At 47.0% G+C, this 13,788-nt stretch overlaps 4 protein-coding genes across 4 annotated transcripts; 3 read left to right on the top strand and 1 right to left on the bottom strand.

Moving 5' to 3' along the window:
• The first annotated feature begins 250 nt into the window (after positions 1-250).
• Positions 251-2,987, top strand: LOC134039527 (zinc finger protein with KRAB and SCAN domains 4-like). Its single transcript, XM_062485433.1, has 2 exons — positions 251-2,053; positions 2,162-2,987. The coding sequence occupies exons 1-2, from the start codon at positions 1,383-1,385 to the stop codon at positions 2,973-2,975; spliced, it is 1,485 nt and encodes a 494-aa protein (XP_062341417.1). The 5' UTR covers positions 251-1,382; the 3' UTR covers positions 2,976-2,987.
• Positions 2,988-3,078: 91 nt separating this feature from the next.
• On the top strand, positions 3,079-5,667 carry LOC134039526 (zinc finger and SCAN domain-containing protein 12-like). Its single transcript, XM_062485431.1, has 2 exons — positions 3,079-4,313; positions 4,479-5,667. Exons 1-2 carry the CDS (start codon positions 3,661-3,663, stop codon positions 5,338-5,340), a joined length of 1,515 nt encoding a protein of 504 aa, XP_062341415.1. The 5' UTR covers positions 3,079-3,660; the 3' UTR covers positions 5,341-5,667.
• A 10-nt stretch (positions 5,668-5,677) lies between these two features.
• Positions 5,678-8,619, bottom strand: ftr84 (finTRIM family, member 84). Its single transcript, XM_062485430.1, has 7 exons — positions 7,607-8,619; positions 7,390-7,485; positions 7,066-7,299; positions 6,797-6,953; positions 6,654-6,710; positions 6,509-6,562; positions 5,678-6,424 (listed from the first exon to the last, which is right to left on the bottom strand). The coding sequence occupies exons 1-7, from the start codon at positions 8,177-8,179 to the stop codon at positions 5,883-5,885; spliced, it is 1,713 nt and encodes a 570-aa protein (XP_062341414.1). The 5' UTR covers positions 8,180-8,619; the 3' UTR covers positions 5,678-5,882.
• Positions 8,620-9,458: 839 nt separating this feature from the next.
• Positions 9,459-12,313, top strand: tppp2 (tubulin polymerization-promoting protein family member 2). Its single transcript, XM_062485439.1, has 4 exons — positions 9,459-9,650; positions 10,479-10,670; positions 10,762-10,915; positions 11,009-12,313. The coding sequence occupies exons 2-4, from the start codon at positions 10,480-10,482 to the stop codon at positions 11,198-11,200; spliced, it is 537 nt and encodes a 178-aa protein (XP_062341423.1). The 5' UTR covers positions 9,459-9,650; position 10,479; the 3' UTR covers positions 11,201-12,313.
• The last annotated feature ends 1,475 nt before the right edge of the window (positions 12,314-13,788 follow it).

The following is a 13,788-nucleotide window of genomic DNA, read 5'->3' as shown; positions in this document are numbered from 1 at the left end:
GTCTTATCTTAGATTTAAAAAACATTTGTAATGCAAAGTTATTTATATAGTCTATATAAATAAGTTTAACTTATACTGTAAGATAAAAGTTCAAAATTAGCTGATATTTGGGGATTTTAGTTTGTGTTCCTACTCTTTGTGTTTTGCTGATGCAGTCATGTTATTTTATTGACTCATTGATTTTTTGGGGCATGTTTTTCCTCCCAATGTATGAAGAGAGGTGTTATGGTGACTTAAAAAGGCATTTAAGAAAGGGGTGGTGACAGAATATGGGAGTAAGGGTTTGTGATAAAGATTGTACTAATTAGGTGAAAGGAAGATTTAAAGGTTGACAAAGCATGCCAGGGGTTTGTGTGCCACGAAGAGGGTTGACATATTCTATCTTGGAAAGAGACATTTATGTTGGGTTAAATTGCTGACATTGGTTTACAATAATTATGGCATGGAAGGGCACTAGTGGAAGAAAAAAAAAACATGCTAAAGTGGAAATGATCTGCCCCAAGGACACCCAAAGAAAAAATCTGATGTATATTATCAATATTATGAGCATGCTGTCTATATGGTTGATGTAATTGGAACTGTATAATAAATACAGTAAATTAAAAAGGGCATATTTGATAAGTAAATCATTAGAGCACAACACCGGCTACATAGATCTTCTTTCGTGAAATCCAGATGACCACATTGTTTACAGCTGCCAGATCAATGATCTCAACATGTCTATGATTTGACAGATGAAAGTGGTTGTGTGGATTCCCAGAATTCATATGGAAATTGAAAAGATTATCCTTCTCGGGTACCGTGTGATGTGCGCATGGTTGTCCAGTCTATTTTCTGGTTGTTACAATTAAATGATTCCCCTCGGAAAATATGAGCGATCTAGTAATAGTAGCAACTGGTTAACCAATACGTTCGTCTTATTGGCAGCAAAAGCAGTATCCTACCGAGTGTGAGTTTTATGTTAGCTTGATTCTCGAAATAATAAGTTACTGTTACGATGCCTAGCAAAGTTATAGCTAAAAGCGTGTTAGCCTACAGCAGCTATGTATTGTGCATGATGTAGCTACCTCTGATGTTGTACGATATGTTTTTTCAAAACAAAAACAAATTGTAAGATGCAAAAATACGGTAGATCGATAGGGTAGATATGTTCTCATGTAGTTTAATACATATATAGTCTAATATTAAGTTGAGTTCTAAATACACATTATGGTTATTGGTCACAGTAGTAGCCCATGTCTCAAATGTTAGAAATTTAAAAGGAACATATCGATAGCTGTCAGTATTTCTGCTCACTTCGCAGAGTTTGAAGGTTGCTAGTTAGCTCAGCAATTACCTGGGCCACGTATTTGTTTTTAAACGTGTTGTACTAGAGAGGAAGCATGGATGTGGTCCGGTTGTTTACCTCTCTCATAGCTGCGCATCGACAGCAGCAGCAGACTTTAGCTCTGCAGGGGGAGATTCAGGCTGAGATTCTGGCACAACTCCTAGAGCAGGAGGATGTTAACAGCAGGACTCAGTCCAATAAGGATGTCATTGAGGATGCAGAGGCTCACCTAATTCTTCTGGAGGAAGTCCTCAAAAGTGTTAAGCTATCTAACATAAAATTTAGACTAGCAGGTCTCCTGGGTGAGGAGAGCCTTAGGGCCGAGGAGCCCGACTATGAGGTACTGAAGGCCGGTTTGTTGGACCATGCGAGGGAGGCGGATATCCAGGTGCAGCAAGACTTCAGCTCTGTGAGGTTTGACCCCCAGAAGGGGCCTAGGGAGCTTGGACAGGGGCTGGAGTGTGCAGCCCAGCGCTGGCTTCGGCCTGAAAGGAGAACAGCCATGGAAGTGGTCAGGTGTGTCACCCTGCAAAGGTTTGTCTCACTCTTGCCTGAAGATGTTGCAGCCCATGTGCTGAAACAGTGCCCTCACGACATGGAGCACGCAGTGTGCATGGCTGAGGAATACATACATGCCCTGACAGAGGAAGGAAGTAGGGTGACGGACGGCCACACTCACACTGTGGGATATCCTTCCAACCAGCCAGCCAAGGAACAGGGACAAGGGTAAGGCAGAGTAATACTTGAACCCTGAACTGTGACGTATTCGAAGTAAGTCACACTGATGGTTTTGATACAGTAACAATTAACCAATGATGTGTTCTTTTGTTTCAGGGGTGCAAATCATCTACATTTTGAGGGGATGGAAGGAAGAGACAAGGTGGTTCTTGTTGAGGGCAGTGTTGTAAAGGAGGAGGTAGACGACTATTTAGTAGCGGATGTCAGTGGGACGGAGATAGACAGTAGTGGGTTGTACTGTGAGGGAGGAGCTGATGATCATGCTGCCAACATCGAGAGGTTTCAGCTAAGAAACATGACAAATATGGTGCCTCCATCTGACACTACCAAGAGAGATGTTTCTGCTTCCGAGGAGGGTGAGGCTGTGTCTTTAACACCCTCTTATCTGCAGAGCGGCAAGCAGCCATGTCTAGACAGTGGCAGCAACTACGGCATGGCTAGCCATTCACAAAGATACAATGGCAGAGCCTTTAAGTCGTTTTGCTGCCTTGACTGTGACCAGAGATTTGAGTCTCAGAAGGACTTGACCCAGCATCGTAGGAGTCATGCCAAGACTCATTGCTGCCCTGAGTGTGGGAAGAACTTCCGGGACAGTTTTAATCTGAAATGTCACCTGAGGACACATACAGGCGAGCGGCCTCACCATTGTCACTATTGTGGAAAAACCTTTGCTCAGGAGCACGGGCTTCTGCAGCACATCAATATCCACACTGGAGCGAGGCCTTTCTGCTGTACTGTGTGTGGAATGGGCTTTCGTCACAGCCGAACTCTCAAGAAACACATTGTTCTTCACTCCCAAGACAGGCCTTTCCTCTGTGCCCATTGTGGAGTGACATTCAAACTTAATGATACATTGAAGAGGCATCTGAAAACTCACACAGGAGTACAAGGTGTGAATAAACATAAGTGACATCGATTGCTTTCCCTTTCCCGAATTCTTTCTTAGTAAGAACTGAGGAAATGGCACAACGCTGTCAACTTTACCACTTACCACCCGGCTAATCGGGAGAAACATTTAAATATTGTCTCACCAAAATTCTTTATGAACCTTGATGAACCCTTTTTTTATCACCTTTCAAGAAGTGACATGGAAGTGACACAATACCTGTGGGGTAACTTTGTAAACATTCCCCGTGTGCTACTAGAAGGCTAAACAGTTCCGTGTTCCCCTTACGTTCACCATCATTGTATTAGCCAGTTAGCTAAATCTTTAGCTTGGAATTATCATAATTTTGACGGTATTTTATAACTACCACTTAATTCGGACCTTGCTACGTACCATTTCTATCTTGGTGGTAGTGCTTATATGCAAGTTGGCCAGCAAGTTAGCCAGTTGCAAGGTTGAGAACGTTAAATGGCTGACTGTACAGTGGTTGCTAGCTAGTTGATGTTATTAGCTCAATGTTGTAGCTAGCTGATGTTATTAGCTGTGTATGCGTGCAATCTACACTTTTAAATATACTTTTTGTTTAACGCTAAAGCCAATTGTATTTACAAATAGTTCATAATTCATATTATTGTTCTTGTCGGAATGCTGCTGTAAGCAAGAACACGTAGCTAGCTAATACATTAATTGTGTTCAGCAACCCATAGCAATGGTCTCTGTGGATGTTACAGAATTTCTAGTGTCCTTGCTAGACGTGCATAAATTGCAACTGCAGGCTCTCACTAAACAGGGAGAGATCCAAGCCAAGGTCCTCAGACAGGTTATAAAAGATGGTTTATCAAGAAGAAGTGACATCCCTTCATCTCGGGACACTAACAAGCAAGGCAAGATGACCGTAATGGAAGAAAAAGAGTCCGCGGAATGGTGCGCAAGGTTGGCTGAGTTACTCCAAGCTGAGGTACATATCAAATCGAATTTTACTGGATCTCAAAGGATACTTCCTTCTGAAGCTCAGCCCTTACCTGTGGAGGACCAAGGCAGACGTGACTTCCTGTCATTAAAGTATGATCCCCATAAGGGAGTTAGAGAGCTGGGCCTAAAGCTAGACTCTGCTGCCAAGCGCTGGCTGAGGCCCGACCTGAGAAGTGCTGCACAGGTAGAGCAGTGTGTGGCCATGGAGCACTTCCTATCCCTCTTGCCACATGAAGCAGCCGTCTGGGTGCAGAAGCAGCACCCCAGGGACATGGAGGAGGCCATCAGCTTGGCGGAGCGTTGGATTGGGTGCGGAGACTCCCTGAATGTTGGCTCTACGGATACACAGACTGACTCAGAGCATGGTTCCCCCAACATCCAGCAGCAAAGGTATGTCTTACAGTCATGACTATGTTGAGTGACTCAACATGAATTTAGGCATCTTTTTCAAAAACGTGTCATTTTTACATATATACCATCAGAGAACGTCCAGGGGGGTTTCCAATAAGAGAATTATCCTCGTCCTTGAAGCTTTCTGTATCTTTTGTTTTACAGGATTGACAAGACAATGCAGAGGATCGATGATCAGCCTGATGCTTCATCGGAGTCTTTTGACAGTCAAATGGAGACTGTCAAGCTGGAGTCTGGCCAGCTGAGTCTGGAGGTCTCGGAGCTGGAGGCCCCCAGTCTGGAGGAGGAGCACGACCAGAGTTCCCCACAGGAAGTGGTCCCCTTTGTGTGTAAGCAGGAGGAAGAGGAACCAGACTTCACACAGGAGAGCCAGTGGGCTCAGGAGAGGGCCCCGGCTGAAGGCTTCCACTTGTCCGTGGGCTCATTAGCACAGGGGAGCATGTCTGTATCCGATTGTGTCCTCCCTCCAGAATGCTGTTCTCTCATCTCCACCTTGCCCACAACCTCCAGCCAGGCCTCTCCACAGTCACCCACCGGTCTAGTTCGGGACCTGTATTATCAGTGTGTCAAGGACAGTCCAATGACAGCTCGACGTAGGGGTGTTAATGCCTCTTTGATGGATCCTGAGGCTCACCTCTCTGCAGGGTACACGGGGCAGTTCTCTGAGAATGTTCTAGAGCAGCAGCAGACGTGGAAGACTCCCCCAGGAGTCCCCTCACCCATACTGAACTCTCACCTCACCCTGCCCTCTCACCAGTGCCCAGACTGTGGCTGCTGCTTCACCCAGCAGAGAAGCTTACAGGAGCACAGGAACATTCACACCGGGGAGAGGCCTTTTGTATGCGACTTGTGTGGGAAAGCCTTCTGCCACCGCCGGACTCTGAACAAACACACTCGCATCCACTCCAGGGAGAGACCTTTTCATTGCGACTACTGCGGACAGACCTTCAAACTCAAAGACACCATGAAGAGGCATCAGATGGCCCACTGTAGGCACACGCCGTAACATCCACCTGCTCGCCCAGCAGGTCGTCATGACAATGAACAAACAAAAGGAGATGTGTGCTTTAGGCTTTCTGAGTTGTGTGAATATTGGTCTGCTACGCAGGCAGATTCCTAGTGAAAATCCATGTGTGTTTTCATTTGACGCAGTTTGTACGTGTTGTGTGTGTGTGTGTGTACACAAACATTCATATTACCTGTGGTTCATGTTGATGGTTAGTTCATTTAGTAATCATGCTATCATTAACTATAGTCACTAGATTATTCAAACATGCGTTTTTAAGAGAACGGAGGAGGGGGTAATTTATGTACATAAAGCATTTTATATGGCTATTCCTTTATTTGATAGTTAATCACATTTACATTGTTTTTCTATGGTTCCAAGTAAAATAATGTTTTTTGATGAATGAACAAACATTTAAATCTTATTCTTAGTAATATATTATAAAATCTTTAGATATTGTACATTTCTGATTCATGTCCCATTGAATTTACTGTAGACTATTACACACTTTACAATTGTCAATCTGTGCTTTATTCCTGACCTCAGTAAGGGATATTGTTCTCTTTGAGCTGGCAGAGAGACACTGAGGATCCCACACCAAAGCCTGCATACAGAGGTTCAGAGAACTGGCCCTGAAACTTGTGAATCAGCTCCATGGTGTCTGAAACAGAGTAGAAAGCCACAGTTCTGGCAGCGTAGTCCAGATACACACCGATTCTCGTGGCCCGCGGGCCACCCGGTAAGTCTTTGTCCATTTTGTTGTGCCAGGCGGAATATCCCGAGTCAGAGCAGAGCAGACTCCAGGACTTGTCGTTGTAGCCCAGCAGGCTGTTTGAGTTCTTGCCCTTGCGGCTGATGCTCTTGTAGGCCACCCCGATGGAGAACTCCCCCCCCCACTCGGCCTCCCAGTAGTACCTGAATCCCCCCAGAGCCTCCCTACACAGCACCTGGGAGAAGCCATCAAAGCGCTCAGGGTGGTCGGGGTAGAACTGGACAGACTTTTTACGTGTCACCCTGAGGTTCCCCTCAGACAGAACCAACTCTTTATATGCCGTGTTTGGGTCAAAGGTCAGACGACAAGCATCTGAAAAACAATCAACGGTGTTAGGATGCCCCTTAACATCAGCCATATCTGCATGGATGAGAAGGAAGGGAGCAGACTACTCACATTTCAAGAAGTCCAATCTCTTTTTGGGCTCTGTGTAGTCAACTCTAGAGGGAGCTGTATTTAATTAAAAAATCAATTGCATCCATTAGTAAGCTGTTATGGTGAACTGATTCATCACAAATAGTCAAATTAAATGATCACATACCTTTGATTTGTTTTTCTCCACTCCGTGGTAGAAGAATGTACACTGGGGTTTCATTGACTGTAAATACAAAATTATTGTTGATCATAAAAACATTCTATGCCAAGGCGACATCAAAACAGTGTTTGTTTTCCTCTCTGACTCACCCCTCTTAGAGATTTTGCTGAGTTCCTTCTTACATATGTCATCTAGATGCTCCTTCATGTCTGTGGCTGTCTTGGCCATCTCACCGAAAGAGAACTGGGGGTTCATCAGAACCTTTGGCACCATGGGCTCCGGAGGAACGCACAGCGTAGGGAAATTCTAGACAACATAAGACACAGTCATGTAGTGTACGTAGCATTTTGGCGTCATTTACTACACGTCAACCTCCAGGTAAGTGGTCGTCCATCTTCCTAGCGCCGGGAGACCCGACCTGCAGGAAGTGGATGTTGTCCTCCGTCTCCAGGATCTGCCGCAGCTCGGCGTCTCTGCGCTGCAGCTCCATGATCTCCTGCTCCAGACGCTCCACGTAGCCCTCGGCCTGAGACATGGCCGCCTGCATGTTGGCCTTGACCAGCTGGTTGACCTCCGCGTGCCACCGCTCCACCGCCAGCAGCATCTCGTTGAAGGTCTTATCGCTCTCCGTCAGTGCTCTCTGGCCGGCGCCCTGTAGAGCGTAGGGCACAGGGTTGTTGGGAACGACATGTTGTCTTGCTGCTACTTGTCTGATATGTAATGGGTGTGAGGCAGGCCTTACCTTAAGAACATCAACGTTGTGCCTCAGCTCCTGTAGCTCTTTCAGCCTCTCCTGGATAATGTGCTGGACTTCAGTCTGAGTTCCAACCAGGGATTTCTGTCAGAAAAGGACAAGGATATTGTGAGGAAAACTGTTTTTGAAAAAAAGACTTTCTGAGGACGGAATCGGTGTGAAGCTATGGCACCACAGATGACCGCGAGGTCGACCGAGGACTTGCCTGTTTCTCTGCGCGCTCCTCCTCCGCTGAGATGATGTTGTGGCCCCTATGCTCCCTGACCGTGCACAGCACACAGATGCACATCTTATCCGAGCGGCAGAACAGCTCCAGGCCCTTCTCGTGCTGGGGGCAGATCTTCCTGTCCAGGTGGCCCGTCTCGTCCACCAGCTTGTGCCTCTTGAAGGTGGCTGACTCGTAGTGGGGCTTGATGTGCGTTTCGCAGTAGTAGGCCAGGCACATGAGGCAGGACTTGACGGCCTTGCTGCGTCGGCCGACGCAGAAGTCACACAGTGACTCCCTCTGGAGGTGGGGGAAGGGCGAGAGCTCCGGGAGATGTCTACGCTCCTGGGTGACGTTGGGGACGTTGCGTCTAAGCACGGGCCGTGGGGTGAAGGTGGCCCGGCACTGGGGGCAGCTGTACACCCCGACGTGGTCACACTGGTCCCAGTAGATCTTAATGCACTCCAGGCAGTAGGTGTCTCCACAGGGGATGGTGACGGGGTCTTGTAGCACGTCCTCGCAGAGAAGGCAGGTGTAGACGTCCGGGGGCATGGGGAAGCTGGAGTCGGCCATGGTGCTGCTTGGGGAAGGCGCTGGAACAAAGCTGGAGTCTCACAACATCTGAAGGAGTGAAAGTCGAGGAAACCAGCCCCACAGGCCCCCGCAGTTCCTACTTATGGCCCAGGTTTTGTTTTCCCATAAACAGACACTCAGGTGTTCTCACACACCCAAGCATTTCAGCACCTGCATGAAACTTGTTCATGACTGTGACCATGGCGGAAAGGACGTTTTAACACGTGAACTGGCACTAACAGCTGAACATGATGAACATGATATTTTTGTGAGGTATTACAGATGGACTCACAAACAAGAGTCGTAAATGTGTGACGTTTCAGCATAATGCTGAATATATATAGCTTATATATACAGTATATACATATACAGACAGTGGTAATGACAAAACATTATGTTTCATGGTGGCTGATGATGTCAAAACAGCTAACCCTGCCACACAACACCCCTGGGACATAACTGGATAAACAAATCCTTAACCCTCGTGCTGCCTTCGGGTCACATGACCCAAAGGTTCATAACGAACCATCGTTGTGTTTACCCAATTTTACCCAATACAAAAACAAATTAAAATAATTTTATTTTAACCTTTGCAATGTGGGGGGTCTGAGACAGCCCAACGGTTAAAAGAAAATGCTTCACTTTGTCTTTGTATGCGGTAAATCTGTCGCAATACGACGGTGGGTCACAATGACTGATGGGTCAGAATGACCCGAAGATAACACAAGGGTTAAAGACAAGGTTAGAGCCCCCAAGGACAAACGAAAGACTGCAAACCGAGTTTGTTGACAGCAAACCCCTATCCCAGGACTACACTTTTCCTTTCAACCACTAGAGTGTGTTTGAGGTGATGGGGGGGTTATGTCCCTAATAATACATGAGCTTTTCCAATAGTAGAATGTCGTTAATGAAGTGAAAGTATATATAGTATATTCTGTGACTGGATCTCACAGAAACATAATGGTTTATTTTCAGTTGTTGTTGAAAAGTAGGGCAGAGATTTCATATGTGAAGTGTCAACTGTTCATGTAGAATGTGCACTGCACTGGATGGGCTGTTTCTCATCTTCATCAAGACAAAGGGCCTGTTGTATCTTGGGACTGACAGACAGACAGGGCAGGGTGTGGCCCACACAGCTGTGGCCTAAATCATGGAGGATGGCGAGGGGAGGGAGAGAGGAGGAAAAGGAGGGAGGTGGAGGGATGAGGAGGAAAAGGAGGGAGGGAGGGGGGGGGAAGCATGAACGAGTGCGCGTGCGCTCCGGGGGGAGGGTGCACATGATGTCATAGCTTGTGCTTGTCGGTACTCTGCCTCCCTATCCGCTCTCCATCCTTCTCTCTCTCTTTCTCCCTCCATCTCTCTCTCATCATTGTGAAGGACGGTGAGGGGCTAAGTAAAGAGGAGGAGGAGGACACAGCATCCACACAGGTCTCCCTACGGCATCATCATTCAGCCTTCCAACACCTAACAGGTACATATCAGCTAATGTCCACAGCAGTATAGACGAGCAAATGAAGTAAACACTGAAGGAAATGAGGTTGTAATGGTTTGGTTCTCATTCTTGACATAAACGTATACTTCAAAAATATTCTTCACTTTATTATGTATATATGAGAATAGATATAGATATGTGTTACCTTTCAGTTAGATACAATGGAAAATCTTGTCATATTAGGTGAATAATCCAGATAATTACCCTTAAGAGCTACTTTCTTGTTTTTAGGAATCGTGGATTTGGGATTCCAGTTCAAGTTATTTTCACATTTGAATACAAAATGGGATTGAGCAGTACAACATGCAGTATGGTTCAGAGATTTTAAATGTTTGTTCAAACCTTTCTACCCAACAACAAGCTGCTTTCCAGCTACGGCTCCATCACATACCCTTATTAAATCAAGTGGCTCTCAGAGAGTAGCTAGACCAGCCTTAACAGTTTGAGATGGATGAGTATGGGAGGATGAGAGGGTGTGTTGGGATGTGGTGAGGATGGAGCGTGTGTGTTGGGCTGTAAGTGTGTGTTAGGGTTTGGGTGGGGGTGAATGTGGGTGTGTCCATGTTTTTCTCAAGTGAGAAGCACAGCAGCTATTTCTTGACGAGGCAAAGAATCAATCCTGCTAATGGAGTCATTCTGACGTGTGTGTGCTTGTTGCCAAGAGAACACAGTGCTGAAAACCTTACCTTCATTACCAGACAGATCCTAATGGACCCTCCATTTTCTTGATTGTTCTCTAAATGGACCATACTATTCTCGCTAGAAAAACTGTTCTCAGACGTTCATGCTTCTGTGTGTGTTTTCCAGTATGGCAGAGGGCTCAGGAACTGTGGCAGAGGTGGAGACCTCATTCAAGAAGTTTGCTGTTCACGGAGACACCAAGGCCACCGGCAAGGAGATGAACGGCAAAAACTTTGTCAAACTCTGTAAGGACTGCCGCATCATCGACGGCAAGAATGTCACCACCACCGATGTGGACATTGTCTTCAGTAAAGTCAAGTGAGAAACTGCAAATTCTTTCCATATTAGATCTATATTTCATCTCTCGGTACAGTGACATCAGTGTACAATGATTTCGTGTTTGTGTCAGGGCCAAGACAGCCCGGGTCATAACGTTTGAACAGTTCAGCCAGGCTCTGGTGGAGTTGGCTCCTAAGCGCTTTAAAGGGAAGGGCCAGGAGGAGGCGCTACAGCAGCTCTACGGCCTCATCGCTGGCAAGGAGCCTGCTAACGCGGGCGTCACTGTGGGTGTCTCACAGTCTACACACTCTCATCTGCCCCTTTCCTGTCTTGTGTGTTGTTTCTGTCTCATTTCTCTGTCTCGCTCTGTTTCTCAGAAAGTGGCGAAGGCGGCTGCGGTGGACAGGCTGACGGACACGTCAAAGTTCACCGGGTCACACAAGGAGCGTTTCGACGAGACAGGCAAGGGGAAGGGCAAGGTTGGGCGAGAGGAAGTCCCTGACGCCAGTGGCTATGTGGGTGCATACAGGGGCCAAGGGAGCTATGAGGACAAGGTCAAGGAGGCATAGTGTATAGCAGATGCCCATACCCAGCCATTAACACCCCACATACTGTACAGTCAGTTAGAGCTGTGTATACACTGCATAGAATGAATTGGTATGTTCATAAATTACATTATGATGCATTAGCTTATAAAATGTGCTGGGGTCCATACATTGATAGGGACCAAATAATTTGTCCGCCAAAGTCAATGACTTCACTTCTTAATATACTTTGAGTTACTACACCTACACTACTGACCCTGCCCCCCTGCCCCCCTGTCCCCCTGCATCCCTGCCCCCTGTCCCCCTGCCCCCCTGTCCCCCTGCATCCCTGCTCCCTGTCCCCCTACCCCCCTGTCCCCTGCCCCCCTGTCCCCCTGCCCCCCTGCCCCCCTGTCCCCCTGCCCCCCTGCCCCCCTGTCCCCTGCCCCCCTGTCCCCCTGCCCCCCTGCCCCCCTGTCCCCCTGCATCCCTGCCCCCTGTCCCCCTGCCCCCCTGTCCCCCTGCATCCCTGCTCCCTGTCCCCCTACCCCCCTGTCCCCTGCCCCCCTGTCCCCCTGCCCCCCTGCCCCCCTGTCCCCCTGCTTCCCTGCCCCCTGTCCCCCTGCCCCCCTGTCCCCCTACCCCCCTGCATCCCTGCCCCCCTGCCCCTGCATCCCTGCCCCTCTGTTCCTCTGCTTCCATGGCCCTAGCCTGCCTTACCAGTTTCTATACTACTCCACCACACATTGTGCCTTATTATTCAGATCGCTACTAACACAGACACCCTGGTATCATGCACGGCTTCCATCCACTGCCCTCTCAGAGGACGCCCTCGGCTTAGTGACTAGAAAGTTGTGGGAATGCGATGAACTACAATATAAATAGGTTGCACGATTAGCGCTTGGCTTGTTATCACCAAATAAAGAGAGAATGTACAGTGGATGAGGGCTGTTCTCTCCACCCCTCTCCTCTGAACACAATGGAGTTGATGGATTGTTGTACTTGAGTATAGAGACTGATCCTGACAGTCCTCCAGTGTCTACTCCCGGAATGTTCTCCGTTATCACTGAGTGTTTTGTATTAAACACTTCTCTGTCTCCCTCTAATATGGAGATCTGAATATTGTATGTAAACCTTTAAATAAATCAGTACAATGAAGACCATGTTTGTCGTTCATCACCAGTCATTTAGACTATAACACACTTCCCCAATCCACAAATTGGAAGATGTTTTTATAACCTTTTTTTAAGGAAACGTCTGAACAGTTACATCCGTAAGTAAGTTGTTGTTTGATTAGAAATGGACTAATTCATCCACTGAAATCACAGTTTCACTTCTACAATGAGAAAATACTTTCAGAATGAAATTAACTGAACTCACAAGACAACATAGATTTATAAGCCTCTATGTATTTCAGATCAATCTTCTATTAATCACATGAGCTGAGATCTGAACCACACCAAACATCCGGTGCACTGAACAGGCCTACAGAGTCTACTGTGTGTGTCACACAGGGTCAGATGGCTGAGCGGTTAGGGAGTCGGCTATTAATCAGAAGGTTGTTGGTTCCCGGCTGTGCCAAATGACGTTGTGTCCTTGGGCAAGGCACTTCACCCTACTTGCCTCGGGGAGAATGTCCCTGTACTTTGCTCTGGATAAGAGCGTCTGCTAAATGACTAAATGTAATGTACTAATGCACACCTTGTAATGTAGCACTCATGACATCCCTGGTTGACCCAGGGAGAATAATAGCCCCTGTTCTATGCAGCCTTTATCTGCCAGGGCAGAACATCTTTACCATGCGTCTTATACACATTGCTTCAACCAGCTCATAGCTGCAGTTGTTTTTGAGGGTGTTATGTTACATGAGCGTGAGATAGTTAAGATATGGCTTTTGTGAGTGTTGTGTCGTAAAACCATGGAAAGGAGAGCAGTTCCCTCCCGTTCTCTGACCTTCTGGATTCTCGGGGGAGGGGTGGGGTCAGGATTACAGTTACTGTGACATGCTGGATGTCAGTGACCATCAGCTCATACTAGTTCCTGTTTTTTTTTGCTTTTATTTATATGAAGCACATTGTATTACCATTGTGTATTTATGTATGTGAAGCACATTGTTGTGTACTTATGTGAAGCACATTGAATTACCACGGTGTATGACTTGTGCTATATAAATAAACTTGCCTTGCCTTGCCTTGTTTGTAAATCGCTCAACTTTTGCCTACGAGACAAAGCCACTCCAAACTGGATGAAATGACAGTGGTCCCTGCAATGATCTCTCTCTCTCTTTCTCTCCCTCTATCTACCTCTCTCTCCCTCTCCCTCTCTCTCTCTCTCTTTCAGCAGGCATATACACTGTAAATACACACACAGTTGCCTGCGCTCTCCTGAGAGAACAGACCACAGAAGAGGGAATCCCCCTGATCTCCTCTGACAAGACTAAAATAGGCCTCTCTTTTATCTCCATCCCATTGAAGGTCTGTAGCTTTGGGACAGTGGAGCAAGCAGGTGACCTCACCCCCACCCCACCCTCCCTCTACAGCTTCTACTCACCAAGCCCACTGATCCCTATCTGTCCACCTGACACCACTGCCCTAATAACACACACCTGGAGCTCGCATGATTTTCCATCTAAA

Source organism: Osmerus eperlanus, chromosome 19, assembly GCF_963692335.1.
Source record: "Osmerus eperlanus chromosome 19, fOsmEpe2.1, whole genome shotgun sequence".
In the NCBI taxonomy this organism is placed as follows: Eukaryota; Metazoa; Chordata; class Actinopteri; order Osmeriformes; family Osmeridae; genus Osmerus; species Osmerus eperlanus.
The sequence above is the reverse complement of the archived record's forward strand: the minus strand, read 5'-3'. Positions and strand labels throughout refer to the sequence as shown.

Bases quoted from the DNA above. Each gene is read 5' to 3' on its own strand.
- tppp2 (XM_062485439.1), top strand. From the start codon at position 10,480: ATGGCAGAGGGCTCAGGAACTGTGGCAGAGGTGGAGACCTCATTCAAG. The intron at 10,671-10,761 runs GTGAGAAACTGC...TGTTTGTGTCAG, and splicing joins ATTGTCTTCAGTAAAGTCAA to GGCCAAGACAGCCCGGGTCA. The intron at 10,916-11,008 runs GTGGGTGTCTCA...TCTGTTTCTCAG, and splicing joins CTGCTAACGCGGGCGTCACT to AAAGTGGCGAAGGCGGCTGC.
- LOC134039526 (XM_062485431.1), top strand. From the start codon at position 3,661: ATGGTCTCTGTGGATGTTACAGAATTTCTAGTGTCCTTGCTAGACGTG. The intron at 4,314-4,478 runs GTATGTCTTACA...TTTGTTTTACAG, and splicing joins CCCAACATCCAGCAGCAAAG to GATTGACAAGACAATGCAGA.
- ftr84 (XM_062485430.1), bottom strand. From the start codon at position 8,179: ATGGCCGACTCCAGCTTCCCCATGCCCCCGGACGTCTACACCTGCCTT. The intron at 6,711-6,796 runs GTGAGTCAGAGA...TTGTATTTACAG, and splicing joins CAGCAAAATCTCTAAGAGGG to TCAATGAAACCCCAGTGTAC. The intron at 6,425-6,508 runs GTGAGTAGTCTG...ATTGTTTTTCAG, and splicing joins GAGATTGGACTTCTTGAAAT to ATGCTTGTCGTCTGACCTTT.
- LOC134039527 (XM_062485433.1), top strand. From the start codon at position 1,383: ATGGATGTGGTCCGGTTGTTTACCTCTCTCATAGCTGCGCATCGACAG. The intron at 2,054-2,161 runs GTAAGGCAGAGT...CTTTTGTTTCAG, and splicing joins GCCAAGGAACAGGGACAAGG to GGGTGCAAATCATCTACATT.